Source organism: Pocillopora damicornis, chromosome 10 (genome assembly GCF_964200805.1).
Source record: "Pocillopora damicornis chromosome 10, jaPocDami1.2, whole genome shotgun sequence".
NCBI lineage: Eukaryota > Metazoa > Cnidaria > Anthozoa > Scleractinia > Pocilloporidae > Pocillopora > Pocillopora damicornis.
This window is the reverse complement of record NC_142679.1, coordinates 12,997,050-13,012,504: the sequence shown is the minus strand read 5'-3', so window position 1 is coordinate 13,012,504 and position 15,455 is coordinate 12,997,050. Positions and strand designations below refer to the sequence as shown.

At 37.9% G+C, this 15,455-nt stretch overlaps 1 protein-coding gene and 1 pseudogene across 2 annotated transcripts; both read right to left on the bottom strand.

Moving 5' to 3' along the window:
* Window positions 1-5,521: 5,521 nt before the first annotated feature.
* On the bottom strand, window positions 5,522-9,062 carry LOC149039000 (uncharacterized). Of its 2 annotated transcripts, XM_089184175.1 has the most exons (3): window positions 8,055-9,057; window positions 7,356-7,493; window positions 5,522-6,305 (listed from the first exon to the last, which is right to left on the bottom strand). In XM_089184175.1, exons 1-3 carry the CDS (start codon window positions 8,365-8,367, stop codon window positions 5,836-5,838), a joined length of 921 nt encoding a protein of 306 aa, XP_089040301.1. In that variant the 5' UTR covers window positions 8,368-9,057; the 3' UTR covers window positions 5,522-5,835. The 2 variants fall into 2 exon arrangements, with proteins under 2 accessions (XP_089040301.1, XP_089040302.1); XM_089184176.1 differs by lacking the exon at window positions 7,356-7,493 and having other exon boundaries at window positions 8,055-9,062.
* A 3,745-nt stretch (window positions 9,063-12,807) lies between these two features.
* LOC149038999 (uncharacterized) lies at window positions 12,808-14,976 on the bottom strand (annotated as a pseudogene).
* Window positions 14,977-15,455: the final 479 nt, after the last annotated feature.

Sequence of the window (15,455 nt, the reverse complement as noted above, 5' to 3'; positions counted from 1 at the left end):
CATTAGGTATAGTAATGGGGGTGAATAGTAACGTCACCCATTGTTTATCTTTCAATGGTTTAAGTTACAGTTATTTGTTTACGAGATGACCGCCAGAAATTTCCGGTCTACCGGCTACGGGTTTTGCATCTTGGAAAAATCGACATTTCTTTGATTCTATTCTGATCCTCGCCATAATTAATCATCTTTGTTTCTCTCTAGTTCATTTAGAGTTGTTAGTTGTACGTTACCCCAAATAAATACTACCATTCATTTTAAGTTTTCATAAATTTAAAGAGGATCCTTTGAGCGTTTAAGTTGATGGCCTGATATCTTTCAATATTATCAGAACAGTGATTGATTCATTTTTAATTTCGCAATTTACTTTCTGTTTACTCCTCTTTTTTATCCTCTGGGTTCCCTCTGGCACTGGTGCATCATTTTTATGTATTAACCGGTTTTCAACGGCTTTTGGTCTCTGCAATGTATTAAGGGAGGCGTAAAGACCAAAATTTAAGCCAAGGTCAGAAATAGCGAAGACCAACTGTTCATGTTCTCCATATCACAACTTGAAAGGTACACAGATTTTCCGCAAGTGTTCATATGAGACCATGTAAACTCGAAAAATAAATTCCTCCACGAATTAAATAGAGATCGATGAATGAGCTGAATACAGATAACATATCGCCATCTTAGGCCTTGTTGATAAGCCAGCTGATTTTTAGTCATCAGAACCGTAACGTCAACAAAAGTGCAAATTCTTTATTGTTGCCTAATTTTAAGCATATCTGCCCTCTTTAAGATTAAAATCCGGCTTAATAGGTAGGTAGACTTCCTGTTGAATCGTTTCACCGAAAACCATTAGAGTTTCCCGCAAAACCGCGAATATAGTACATTTGTATTACTTCATGATCACCATGGACGTTGTTTTCCAAACCGGCTTTGACTAAGGAAATCCAGTTTATCAGGAGTAAGACATCGCAGAACTCAGTGCCCTCACAGCGTACGAGGGTCATTTAAAGCGGAAAGGCTAGCTTTGGCAGAGAGCTTTAGTCAAGCCACAAGGGAGTTATATTTTTTCGGGATCTTTGAAGCCAACAGGAGATATTTTGGGGTGTATAAGATTCTATGGAAGAAGTTTTCTAATGTTGTACACCGCATGGGGTAAGAGATTGTTTGAATTCATTCTTTGCTTCAATCTCTCTCCTTTGGGTAATTGAGGAGAATAGACGGCTGATTTTAGAATAAAAGTTACAAGAAGAATGATAATCATCTCGTCACTAAACAAACTAAGAAAAACATTTTTATATGTGTACGATTAAAAATCAACATCGATGTTAATCTGTACAAGCCAAAGAGCATTTCTGCTTTCATCTGGAATCTCTGTACAAAACGTATCACTACGGTGAGTCAGCTTTTATCATCATGTTACATGTCTTACGGCACTGCTAAGAAATACACACAACTTTGATTACTTATGAAGTTTAAAAGGATGAGGGTGAGTTCTTTTGTAAACAAATATCATTTTTCAAAACTCTCACCGATAACCTTCATTATTGACATCTGCATCCCGTAACATGTACGCACGAATGGGTATCGCGAATGACACGGTGGTGGAATCGATTCAAGCTGTTCTTCCCGCTTCCGTCACGATGATCGTTTGGGCTGATGTCACGAAGTAACGCTTTACTTTCTTCAAAGCCGCCACCGACCTGGTCACGGTCACGATAGACGAAATCTTCTTTCTGTTGAACTGGGCCATCAAAACGGCGGAAATGGTGTAATCCTTACCGTTTGGATGAAAAGTAAGAAAAGGGCGAATGTGGTCGGTATCTAAACGAAAGAAAACAAAAATTTTGGGTTGCTCACGTAGGTTATTCTATTTTGGTACACCAGTTCTTTGATGAATACTCTCAGAAGTAACGTAAACAGTGTTAAACACTGTGATTGGATGTAATAGGTGTGTTGAGACAAGGGGTCGTTTTTGGATGCGGAACAGCACGTACTACGGTGCTTTATTTTTTTTCCCGCGTTCCTTCTCTCGCACGTTTTTCGCTCCTTGCGCTTCCTTGGCGTTTACCCACGATTACTTTTAAAAAAGCTGCATATTGAGCAAGCTATACTTGAAGCCAGTTTCATGCTGTATAGCCAATTTCATGAACGCGAATTCCTTTCCAGTGATTTATTGGCGGGAATGATGTTTTTTTTTTCCAACGAGTTTAAAAATGATTGTGTTTTCTCTCAATTGGTTATTCAACTGATTAACCGCAACAGACTAGAAATAACAAATTAAAAATCTTTCAAATATTTTATAAGTTACCTAATTTTGAGAGAGTATAATACGGAAATCCCCTGTTCTATGACCCATTTATGCATTAGTCCTTAATCAGTCAGAAGCGAGATATCTCTGAGTATCCGATGTCTGCTCTGAGATTTTCGATTGTTTCAGTGAGACATCATTTTGTTCACCAGAGGACTCGCGTTTAACGATGGGCACGAGTAACATTAATGATATCAAAAACGATGTCAAGGCAAAAGAGATCATACCCAAAAAGATTAAACATCTCGACCACTTACAAGTTGTTTTTTTTTCTAACTATATTTATCTGTGTCTACGGCTATCCTATCTTCTACTTCTTGGGAGGTATTAACGCTCCAACATTTTTCAAACTTTACAACCGGTTATTGAAACATAAGACTTTTTCTGGAAGAAAATGCCAAAATAAATTTACCTACCTTAACACGATTCAAAAGAAGAGTCTGCAAGAGCTCTCCTTGATCCAAAAAAGCTTTAGAGACGGAATTTTTCACTGTGATTCTCAGCTCTTCGATCGCCTTATGTACGTTTCATTTTCAAAATCTATTCGACTCAAATTTCGAGGATTATTTTTTAAGCGATTAGAGGAAATTCAACACTGTTCCTTTGCATTAAAACTTGCTCATCAGCGTAAAACTCGGACTTCCAAGTAAGATAACTGTTTTTAGAATTACTCTTACATAAATTTCTGTTTCTCGAAAGTAAGGCAACATAAATTCAACACAAACGATTAAATATCTATAACATTTTCTTTGAAATAACTGAGGCAAACCCCTGTTCTGACATTTAAATCATAACAAGGAGAAGAGCAGGTAGACATAAGCTGAATTTAAGAAAAAATATGAGTGTAGATTTTGAAGTAACTTCTTCACTCTTCTTGTTCAAGACTGTGCACATGAGCAGTTAGTTTTATATAACAACAAATGGACTTCACCGATGCAATATATAACTGGCTCTCTAATTTCTTAGAGGGAGGAAGACAAACTTCTGTTTGTTCAGGGATCACTAATTTATGTTCCATTTACCCCAAATAACAATGAGTTTAATTATATCCTAGTTATGCCTTTCAGCAAAACAAAATAAGACACCTCAACGCTCTCTTCATTGCGTGACTTTTATCTACCGGAAATTTGTGCTCTTTCAGCAAAATAGCAATAAATATAATAGGCATCATCAGCCATTGAATTTGCTTTTAAATCATATACGTATGATGAAGTCCAGGAGGAGTAGACCAAGCGGGCTACGAAATAAATTCCCGTAGTTTGCAACATCAGTAATTTCATCATAAGGTTTTCTAGACTGGGTTTTATTCATTTCTTAAAAGATAGTTTAGAAAGGAACTTGATTTTAAAGGAAACAAAGGAAGTTCTTTTTCCAGATTTCTACAAGGAAAAAGCGCTTGACGCTGTTACAAAATGACGTTTGTTATCGTTTACATTCAGTTTGTGTTTCACGGATGTGTTACGACTACATTCCTTATTTCAGTTAATCCCATCGGGCTAAGTTACTAAAACCTCTGTAGTTTTCGAATACCAACAAATTTTTAAAAACGGATTTTACCATAAAAATTAACGTTAAAAAGCAACGACGTTTCGACTTATCAACCGACATGTTCAAGTTGAAGTATAAAATTTTTTTCATGCTCTTACATAATCAATTGTGAAAATGCTAATGAGAAACTGACTAAAACTCAAAATATTTACATAGATATAATACGAGAAAATTGTCTGTAGTTTTCCAACATTTATTGCCCAACTTCCAGCCACAAAGAGTTCCGTGGTATCCAGCTAATTGTATGGTAGCAAGTAGAAATAGAACTAAACCATGATTTTGACGCTTCAGACGGCTTAAGTATGGTTAAACAACTGGTCTGAGACTGCGTGCGAATCCATCGCAAAATACCGCTGGTTTGTGGACATGTCATCAGATTTTATCTCGGTGCTCTGTTTACAGCGAACGTCATCAGGCTATGTCATGTGGTATCTTGACGGGGAAAGTCGTAAAATAATTTTGAGAGTGAGAGGCACAAATTAGGGTTTTGTGAAGAGCAGGGAAAGAAAACAAAAGCTTCAAAAAAAATTTTTTCGTTCTAATAACTCCCTAAAAAAAATACGCGACTTCAGTTCTTTATTATTAGATGTTTGCGAGGGAGATAATTGGTTAAGTTCAGTGGTTTATTAATTTACTAGTAGTTTATTTTTTTATTTTAGTTTCCCAAAAGAAAACAAAAGGAATTCCTAGTTACGAATATCCATGCGGAATAACAGTATTAAGTGGCCTTAAAAGGCCATTAAGTGGTGATAATATTCATCGTGAAATACCTTGTTTATTTGACTCTATGCCCTTAATTGCATATGGATCAGGAGTAAGACCAATCATCAAGCGCGTGGTAATCAGCGTATTGTAAAGGCCGAAATAATATTATTTAGCTGTGGTTGTTACACTTCAAGCGGCTACAATTTGGTCCAAAAATGGTTTAGATTCTTAGGGTTCGAGCCAATGGTAAAATAATTTTAGAATCCATTGATTTTTTCATGACGTTGATTCTTTGTTTCATATTTAGCCGAGTTGGCGGTAACAGGTTACGGAATTGTCCCGTTCTGTGTCATCCCGTTCTTTGTTGTACCGTTCTGTGTCATCCCGTTTTTTTTTGTATCGTTCTGTGTCATCCCGTTCTTTGTTGTATCGTTCTGTGTCATCCCGTTCTTTGTTGTATCGTTCTGTGTCATCCCGTTCTTTGTTGTACCGTTCTGTGTCATCCCGTTCTTTTTTGTATCGTTCTGTGTCATCCCGTTCTTTGTTGTATCGTTCTGTGTCATCCCGTTCTTTGTTGTATCGTTCTGTGTCATCCCGTTCTTTGTTGTACCGTTCTGTGTCATCCCGTTCTTTGTTGTACCGTTCTGTGTCATCCGGTTCTTTGTTGTACCGTTCTGTGTCATCCCGTTCTTTGTTGTATCGTTCTGTGTCATCCCGTTCTTTGTTGTACCGTTCTGTGTCATCCCGTTCTTTGTTGTATCGTTCTGTCTGTAATCAAAACTGTAACAAATTTGAGGAATTCCTCAAAAGTCCAACTCGAGCACCGATAGGACAGTTTTTAGGAAGTTGTTGATCAATGGGTTTTGAGGTTTTATTGGTTCATGGGAGTGAGAAGAATGTTTTTTGGAGGCTGTTTGTCTTGTTCTTTGTTTTCTCTTAATTGTTCATGACTTCCCTGTTTTGTTTCGCTTTCTTCTTCTTTTTCTTTTATTTTTTAATCGAGGTTCAGTTCAAAAACCCACGATAAATAAGCACTTATTTGAATTAATTTTGTCGGGTCTAGAACAAAGATATAGCAGTCCTCAAATATTGAAACAAAAGATGAAAAGGTCTTAAAACTAATTTCTTGATTTTCTCTCCGTCTTGTTTAAATCGTAAGTTTTCTTTCTTAAAATGTAACTGTTTACTGTGTTAGTATACATGACAAGCGTTGGTTCATAATCTAATTTCTCTTTTTAAGTCAGTTTTGAAATCAACGAAGGCAAGGTCTTCAATGGGCAAACTCACACATAAAATGCATATACATCAACACAAGTTTTCCCACTGTTGTCCCCTTCGTAACGATCCACCATATCCGGTCCGTACCAAATCTGCATCTCTTGATTGTTCGAAACAGACAGTGGATTGAAGAGGGTACGAAAAACGAGCTCAGTTGAATTATGATGATATCCAGGAAGACTGTAAAAGTGGGGTTTTTCATCTTGTCCTCCGAAATCCTTCAGGTCGTAAGCAGGCGGCAAGACAGGTTTCTTATCGGCATCCGTGATGATTGTCATCAAGTCTCCTTGGTATCGTGAACGAGTGCAACCCCAGTAGGATGCACCAGTCGTAGGGTTGCAGTGCACCGATCCTGACCTGTGAACAAGCTTCATTGTCTTCACTCGTCCACTTTTTGTCATGTTGAAGGCGCCATACTCGTTATCTTTGGCTCCAAAGCAGACAGGCACTTCACCATTTATTTTTTGCCAGCCCTCTGAAATAATGTAATACACTAATAATTTTTTAGTGAATCTTGATAGTTTTATTATGTTGTTAATGGTAACTAAAAGTCATTTGCAAGATATGTTGCAGTGATAAAAGGGGTAACTGAATAATTAATTCAGTGATTGTCCAACTCATTGAACGATCAAAACAATTTCGTGTGAGGGAGAGAATAATTCATGTCTAATTCATTCATCCTTCTCCGGGTTTGTTTATCTTTCAGCGTTATCACCAAAACAAAGCTATTATCATTGTTCCTAACTCTTTTTGCAGAACACCGCGGCGAGATTAATATTTTAAAAAATACCTATGTCGGAATGTAACAACACATCAATTCACCTTTTGGGCTTTAGATTAGTAAACAAACCCCGAAAGTTCGGACATTGAGTCGAGCTCGCAGCACCTGTGTGCAAACTTCGGCCTTGGAAATTTTTCTTAAATAACTTCCCACTTTCAAGAAGCGTCTCTTCGCTCAAAATTGACATCTTTCTTTTGGCATTTATTTGATCGTTTATTAAGCAAGTTGTCATTTCGCTGCCGTTGAAGCAGATGCGAAGAATGTTACAGGAAGCGTTGCGGCATGGAATAATCGAACTAGTTCTGCGTACAGTGATGTATCTGATCAGGTATTTTCAGGGTGTTTAGTGCGTAGATTGTCAGATAAATCCCCGTCCGACAGGAAATTAGTGCCCACGAATCGCTGTAGGACGTGAGGAAGCCTTCATTCCCAAAAATAAAACCGATTTCAACTCTATGAACGTGTACGATTGCAGTTGTTTAGTAAATGTATACCTAAACATAATGGTTACGACAAAGAGATGAGCTTATGGCACCTGAAAAACGATTCACGATACCTCAAGAAAAATTTCCAAAGCCGAAGTTTGGACACATGTGCTGCAAGCTCGACTCAATGTCTGAACTTTCGGGGTTTGTTGACATCAAAAGTCACGTGATACTACACGCGAAATATAAAGCCCAAAAGGTGAATTTAAGGAGGCAGTGGAAGGATGATTGAGTCCACCAATGTAGTAAAACAATTTACCTTTACAATAAGCCTTGATGACCTCGCCATTCTCTTCAGAGTAAATCCAGTACATCCCGTCGACCATCTCGTCGCCTTCACTCGCTTTGATCTCACCGCAGGTATCCGCTGGAAGTTCTTTGATGGATCCGAGGGGAACTGCGTCAGTAAAAACGAATTACAAATAGGTAGTTTACACCATCATGCAATTCGATACCTCCTGATATGACTTGGGCATCTGATTTTTTTAGGCATGGAAATAACAAGGTAAAGAAGAAAGCTTCCCCCCTTTCCTGACCATGTAAAAGCAGGAAGAAATGAAAACTGTGCTTCAGTAATTCTATTTGATTATGAAGTAGAAATAAGATGAAAGGAAACAACAATGAAAGAGAGAAACTAACCACCTTTTCAATTTCATTACGACACCATTGTCAAGGTTACTAAGGGAAATGTTTTTTGACTTCGTTCCTGAGTTTACATACTTTTCACAACTTAACTTGACAATGGCTTGGAGTTGGTTATGCAAAAACCTTTTCTAACGATGAAGCAATCAATGAATTAACACCTTCCAAAGGCCAGTCATAGAAATATGTATCTTAAATTCTGTATATGCCTGAAATCTGAGTTTTCTGCAATTGTGATTGAAATATGACAGATTAAAATCCTTCCATACTGAGAAGAGGGTAGGCTAAAACCACTGCAGAACAGTAAAGGGGGTACCTCTATTTTGGGAGCGTTTCATATAAAATCTCCTCTGATCTGGCATAAAATCTTCCGGTGTTGCTTCCTTTGTACGATTGTTCAGTTCACAGATCTTTTGAGCAATCACGAAATTGTAGCTCTGACACGTGACTTCTTCCTCACACCGTAAATAACACATTTCAGGCAAACCAACCCGATACGTCTTAAATGTATGACCTCTGAGGAACATCCCACCAATAGAGTGTTCCCCTGTATGACATTGGCTACTGGCGTTGAGGATACCAATCCGGGACATCAGAAACATGATTATCAGCGACAACTTTGGAGTCATTGTGAGGTTCCACTCGCTACCCTTAAAATGACAAAGGCAAGCTATCACTTTGTTTGAGATTACGACCGGTTACGAGAAGAGAATCTTTTTTTAAATTGAAAACCTCTTGAACACACAAAGTAAAGGAGTGGTTGGATGGAGCAATAGCCATTTAGAAAACGCACTCACATGTGCGCGCCTGACCCATCGTATTTGTTAAAGTTTTATAGTCATAGACATTACCTTTGCAATTTCCTAAACAGCTTATGAGGTGATATGTTAAGAAAAAGCCAGAATCATTTATTCGCTTAAAACTGGTTTGTTTGCGCATTTCAAATACTGATGAAATTAATTTTGGAGATATTTTCCGACTATAACCCTCAGAAAGGTGTCGCTGATTTTCTGGAGAGGGCGTACCTTTTTATTTCTTTTTCCTACATCCTCGTAAGGTTTGGTATTTCAGTTGTAATATTTCCTTCTACAAAAGAGGCCTTAACTTTACAACCAAAGCAAAATGAAACAGGGGCTTAAAATATGTTTTCGCAGGTATCGGCCGCTTTCCAGCCAATTCCAGCGAAGTTACGTTAAGTAGGTCACCCTTTCATGAAATTTATTTTCTTAAGGAGAAAGAGACGAAAATATTTTCTTTTAGTGGTTAGGTTTTGGAATCCCCCTCCCTTTTTCAATTTTTTCCGTTTAAGGGTGCCTTTAATTGATTCCCTATAAGCATTTTTTTTGGTTTAAAATTATTAAATTTGACATAGTTAAGAACGAACGCTAATTCCTGATAGAAAAGTTCTAGAGAAGTTAGTTTCCGTCATTCTAATGAAATACTATATTACAATGCACACAGCTGGCGGCGATTTTCAATTAACATAAATAGGGACAGGAACTTGTCAAAACGCAGCGAACATTTAATGGCATCCAAAAACAGTTTTTTTTCTTTTCATCTTAAAAGCGAGAAATATTTTTGTACCCACTTTTTTTTGCAAAATATTTGCCTCAGTTCTCGCAGATGGAACAGCGAAGAGACTATCTTCGCCCTTAAGCTTTCTGAGTGAAGATCATCCCTCTATTATGATACCATCACCTGCTTCTCCTGTTCACCACAAGAAAACATAAACTGCCTTGGGGGTCGTTTAGCTCGGTCGGAGAGATGAAAAGAGTCTTTTAAAGATTAACTACCAGTCCTAACAAAATGTATAACTTATAAAACTATCCTGGCTCGTAATTTTGAGACACCTAATCATGGACAAACTTTATACGGCTAATTTATCTTCTTTTCGTTAGGTCCAATGACGGTTTCCCTTTTTTCAACAGCCAGTAGTTATTTTCTCCAACAATTCTTACATACGAACTGCACGTACTAAACCGGAATATCAATTTTTAGAATCCTGCAAGAGAGTCTCAGTGGGAGAGACCGTTAGCTTTAAAACGGCGAAGAAAATTTGGTCTTTAGACGTAAAACTGACAAATTAAAACCGTTGGTCGTGAAAAAGGTAACTGTAAGATTTTTTCATTCAATCATAACGGAGAAAAATGAAACGTTACCGTAAATTAGCCAGAAATTTAACCGTTAGCCGTAAGAGTCATCACCTCATTAAAAGCTTTCTGTAATGAAAATCGCGTTCAGAGACAGGGGACTTTTAGCTTGCTCAAATCCACTTCTATGATTATTTTGAAAATTTCTTACGGCATCTTGAATCATCAGATAACGAAGTATGTAGCTTTATCGGCTGTCATGGAAAAGCTTACTTAAAGAAATAAAACAGGGAACTTTTCAGACGATCTTAAAAATGAAAAAAATAATTTTACCTTACCTCAACGTACCTCAACTTCCTTACCTAAAGAATAACTTTTAAGTTATTAGGGGGTTGTTCTTAGAATCGACAGGCGCTGTTACTTATTACCACTGTTCGCCAAATGTCTAGCTAAAATGTAAAAGTCACGACTATTAAACGAAAAAATTTCACTCAATTAAATTTAGATCTAAATTTCTTCCTGTTTTCTTTGTCTTAATTTTTTATTAAAACCCTTAATAATATACTTGATAAAATTACGCGCGTCTGATTGGCTGATTTCATGTGACACGAATGCAAATTACAATAGCGCTAAATACTTTCCACCGACACTGTTTAGATTGAATATGAGTTACACACACAGAAACTGCCAAAGTTACATTTAGAATAAATATGGAAACCTCTTGGATGTGCACGGCAAGAGACTAGCACTTTTTACCTCATTGAAAACAATTGCTTCAAAAAAACGAGGCTTACCATCTTTCATGACATTTTAAATAGGATCGTTTAAGCGTGCAAATTACTCACAAATGCGGGAACTAACGCATCATGGCTTCCACTAAGTTTAGAAACAGAAAAAAAAGCAAATCGACTGACTTGAAAAGGAAGTAACGATTAATTTGAATAGAGAGAATATTTCAGCGAGGCACAAAATTACTTGAATTTACAAGCCAAATTTTTACTACTGATGTAGTTTAGTTAGTGTCATATTTACCAATAGAATCGAGTATGTCACCCTCGACCATCTGTCCTCACAAGTTAATTTTAGGCCTCACGGAACAGTGTATGCACGTGAGTTAAGGAAAATTTCAGACATGTGCAGAATAGGCCCTCTCCTGTGTTTACTTGTCTCCTAAACGCTCTTAAAACTTTACCGTTGAATATGTTGTCAAAACACGAAGTCTCTGGTAGTTTAACACATAAACCGGGAAGACTGCGACGAAGTTGAAGATTCTACCGTTTTATTTTTTTCCTTTTGATCGACTAAGTGGTAGAAGTTCTAATTTTTCGTACTGTTTCGTCGTTCATTGCGCGTGGTGTTTATTATTTGGAATTTCAAAACGGACAAGTTTAGGAGTGGGCATCGTGTTTTCAAGGCAAACTGAGTTTTGGAGTCCATCGTTGGGAAAAATTTCCGCACAGTCCCATACTTCATTATGCATGCACATCTCATTAATTATGCATTCTACCCTTTGTCTTTGAATACAATAGACAATTCCCTTGGTAATTGAATATATAAATCCCTAATTATTACTTACCGCACTAATAAAAGAGGATTTTTTTCACAGCGTTTCTTTCTGCGCTGTTTTTCCCTCTCTCTCTCTCTCTCTCTCTCTCTCTCTCTCTCTCTCTCTCTCCATTTTCACCTCTTTCTCTTTCCCATTTCTTTGGCAGGCATCCTTCCTTCAAGGCCCCTCTCAGTCTATTTTTTCTTTTTTTTTTTACGTTACCTGCAAGGTTCGAACTCTCAATTCTCTATCGTCTTCGTCAGACTAGCAGTCTGCCCTCTATACCATTGTTCTACATCTGCTTCTTGCCGATAAAGGGTAACTTTCAAAATTATATTTCTAATACCTTAATACCTTAATACCTTATTACCTACTGTTAAAGAGAAAAGGAAAAACGACAACGACAATGAACAACTTTAAAGGTGAGCATCGATTTTATTTTCATCGTTTTACGAATGTTTGCTTTCAAAAACAACAATTTTGAGGCTATTAAATCCTCTCTCCCCTTTAAACATTTTTCTTCTACTATTAAATATATCTACATCGGTGGAATTTTTCTCACATGTACCTGAACTGGTCATTACAAGTTGCCCGTCAGGCAACTTGTAATGACCAGTTCAACAACTAAACTTTACCTGGACCTATACTAATGTGGTCGAAAAAGAATCATTGTATTGGTCAATCCTCTGCATTCAAAGTGCCCAAAAGAAATGAGCATTAATTTGACAATCGGCAAAGTTTCCGCACAGCCCCATACTTTATTATGCATACAGTCCTTTGTTAGAAGAAAACAATACCGCAAACAATAGATTACCTTTGGGACTATTCGCTTTGTTTCCAAGAAGTTGAATTTTTTTTTTTAAGTCTTTACTCAAACCTTTAAAAAATCGCCGTTTTTTAATTAAAAATTGCGCTTAATCAAGCGCTGATTTAAAATATGTAACAGTCAAATAAAAAATTACTATGCTTTATGAAATCTATAAAAATTACTGAGCCACCCCTCATGACTACTCTATTCTCCATGTGCAGGCAACGGCGTAACATGTTCAGACATGTGGGATGTGGAAAGATGAGTAGTTGGAGGCTGGAAGACATTTGGAAGATTTTGTAGACACAACTGGCATTCTCTTGGTAGATCATATATTGGTAGCTCCTCCCCATAGTTCCACACCTTTAGTGCTACTAGCTGCATGAGTCTTGGAACTTGTCCATCAGGTGTAAAGGTAACTCCCTCAATTACTGTTGGGTTGAATGACCTCTGTCCCTCCAGTGCAGATGTTCCCTTGGCAGAAGCCTTCCATTGAAGTTTAAGTTTGCGACCATCTGCTTTTAGTGACTGAATTGTTTCTGGTAAGTTATTGTTTACTTTCTTCTCTACCCAAGCTCTAGGGTAAACATCCTTTGCAGTAAGTGGCCCATGTGTGCAGTTTTCTCTAATCTTGTTTAAGTTCTTTCTTGCCTCTTGCAAAACGTCTGGTGAGCATTTGGGTATAATCTTTCATTCTTTCTTCGTGAACTTCACATGCTGCTTCTGTGGTCCTGGTGTTGGTTTTTCCACTATGCAGAATATTTTCAACAAATGTGATTGAGGCCTGTTTTGATAACTCTGACATGTTATCATTAAGATACAGTTGTGAAAGATTGAACTGTCTTTCAGCAAGAACATTGTTAAGTGAAAGACTGAAAATGTGTTTGGCATAGAACTCAAACAGGTTTGGAGTGGCTTCTTTACTTATGAGTGAGCTGTGTGGTGATGAAGCAATTTCTTTGATCTCACTGAGCAATTGTGGTTCCATCAATTTTCAAAGAGTGGCCCATTTAATCAATCCAACTCTATCCTTAGACACCAATGTTAGAATGTTCTGTCCATGTGCATGAAAGAGATAGTTCACTGACTTTTCTTGTTGATTCTCAGATCTGACTGGAATTTCAAGAAGCTTTAAAACTGAATGCCAGAAGAACTTTGGTATCTCTGATCAGCTCCCATTCCAAACAACTTGGGAAAAGTTAACCACTCTGCTCCATGATCTTTGATTACTTTAATTGCTTCTTGTAACATTGGCCTCTGCACTTGTTTGTGAAAATGGTTGATAGCCGCTGGGTCCTTCAATGACATCTTCACCTGTTGTGATGTTAAAGGAAAATATTCTGCAGGAGACATCAACATTTTACTTAAAGTTTCATGGTGCTTCAGAACAGTTGCTGGCCATAACCTTGCTAGGTAACCACTGGAGAATCCAAGTTCTGCATCACTAGCTTGGGATGAATTCAGAGATGGGATGATAAACTTATCGAGGAATTCAAACAAAAACTTGATTTCAACTTGAATCATAGGACTGGAGCTTAGCTTAATGACATCTTGCCAAATAATCTGGCGGCTATCTGATTTTGGCAATCTTTTAAGGAGACACTCAGCGAGCTGTAAACAAGCTTTTCCATACTTAAGATACCACTGGAGAGTTTCATGATAATATGTCCACCATGTGTCTATGAATGTCTGGGTAAGGGGTGGCTCTTTACTTAGAATACCAAGAGAAACATACATAACTTTGGCTTGGACGCTCATGATGGAGCCAAGATATTTTATAGAGTAATTGTAAAACATGGGGGTTGCTCATGTCACCCTTGGCCCCAAACCCAGCCTGGCACATTCTTCTCAGCATAATGTTTAGTGCATGTGGGTAGCATCCTACAAAAAACATCTCTTTTCCAAAAATTCTGGCATTGTTAGCTAAAAGACCATTTACTTTTCCCTTTTGGGTAGAGGCATTGTTCCCAACCAACCCTGAAACATTGGTAATATCATATTCATTTTTTACAACGTGGTAATCTACATCAGACTGGTGTTTTCCAGACCCACTTGTTGTTAGGCTGTTTGCAAGGACATAAGCTCGTGGCTTGCTCTCTAGGGACCAGGTGTGAACACCCACTATGTGCCTCTCCTCTCCTCCTTTGTGGGAGTCATCACTCTAGAGATGAAAATCATACTTGGAATTTGAAAAGCGCTTGCGTAAAATTAGTTTGTCAGCTTCACCTAAGAGAACATTCCAGTCAGAAAGTGTAGTTGGGGAGACAATGAAGTTTGTTGGGGGGCTACAATTGAACAAAATATTGAAAATCAGATGTAATGCTACAGGTGTCTTTTGATATGATAACAAAGATGCATGTTGCATGTATCTGACACAAGCCATAAACATAAAGGTCCTTTGGTTGTGTCCAATGTCTCAACAAGGAGAAGTTTTTTTTTTTTGGGCTTCTGTTCGGTGGGAGTATTATCGGTTTATGATTAAAATCCTCTTAAAGTAGTGTTATTAGCGATCGCGTAAGTTGCAACCGCCGAAAATTCAGAATAGGAATGAAAATTCACCGTTCATTCACCGTAGTTCGTGGCTCAGGCAATCTGCAGTATTATTCTTAGACATTTGCAAGTCCTTGCATTTCCATTCCCTCCTGAAATAATATCACTTACCTATACTGCGTCGTAAGGTTTTGACTGATCCTTTTAGATTGGCGTTTTCAGACCTCAAACTCTTGCACTCTCTCTTGGGTCGATCGATTTTTTCTTCACTTAAAAAGTTGCAAACTTGCACCGCAACGCTTTTTTTTCAACTTTTTCAAAATAATCTTCATGTTTTCTCTGCTTCTTTTTGGCTGGTGGCTGATTTTTACTAGAAAACTGGCTGCCGTGAGGTCTTTTACGAGCCATTAGGAGTTCTCGTCAGCGAGTCGGCCGGCAATTAATTAACACAAATCTGCAACTTTGATGTAAACAACCCTCGGCATGAGCCCGCGTTCCTTTTATCAGGCAGTGTTACAAAGTAATGTAATCTACGCATGTCTGAGATTTCAGGGGGTTACGGTTTCCATGGGTGGGGTATCTTTCCGTGAGGCCTAAATTTAGCACCTCGAACTTCCTTAAATCGACAAGGAAAATTTTTGGCTTTGTAATGTTAATGTCGTGAATGAGTCGTTTGTATGGTGCCAGTAGTGGTTGACACCTGTTGAGGGGAGTCTGTTCCAAGTTAGTAAACCAGCTTTCCAGGGTCGAAAGTAGTTGGTGCTGAAGGTTAGGCATTGCGCA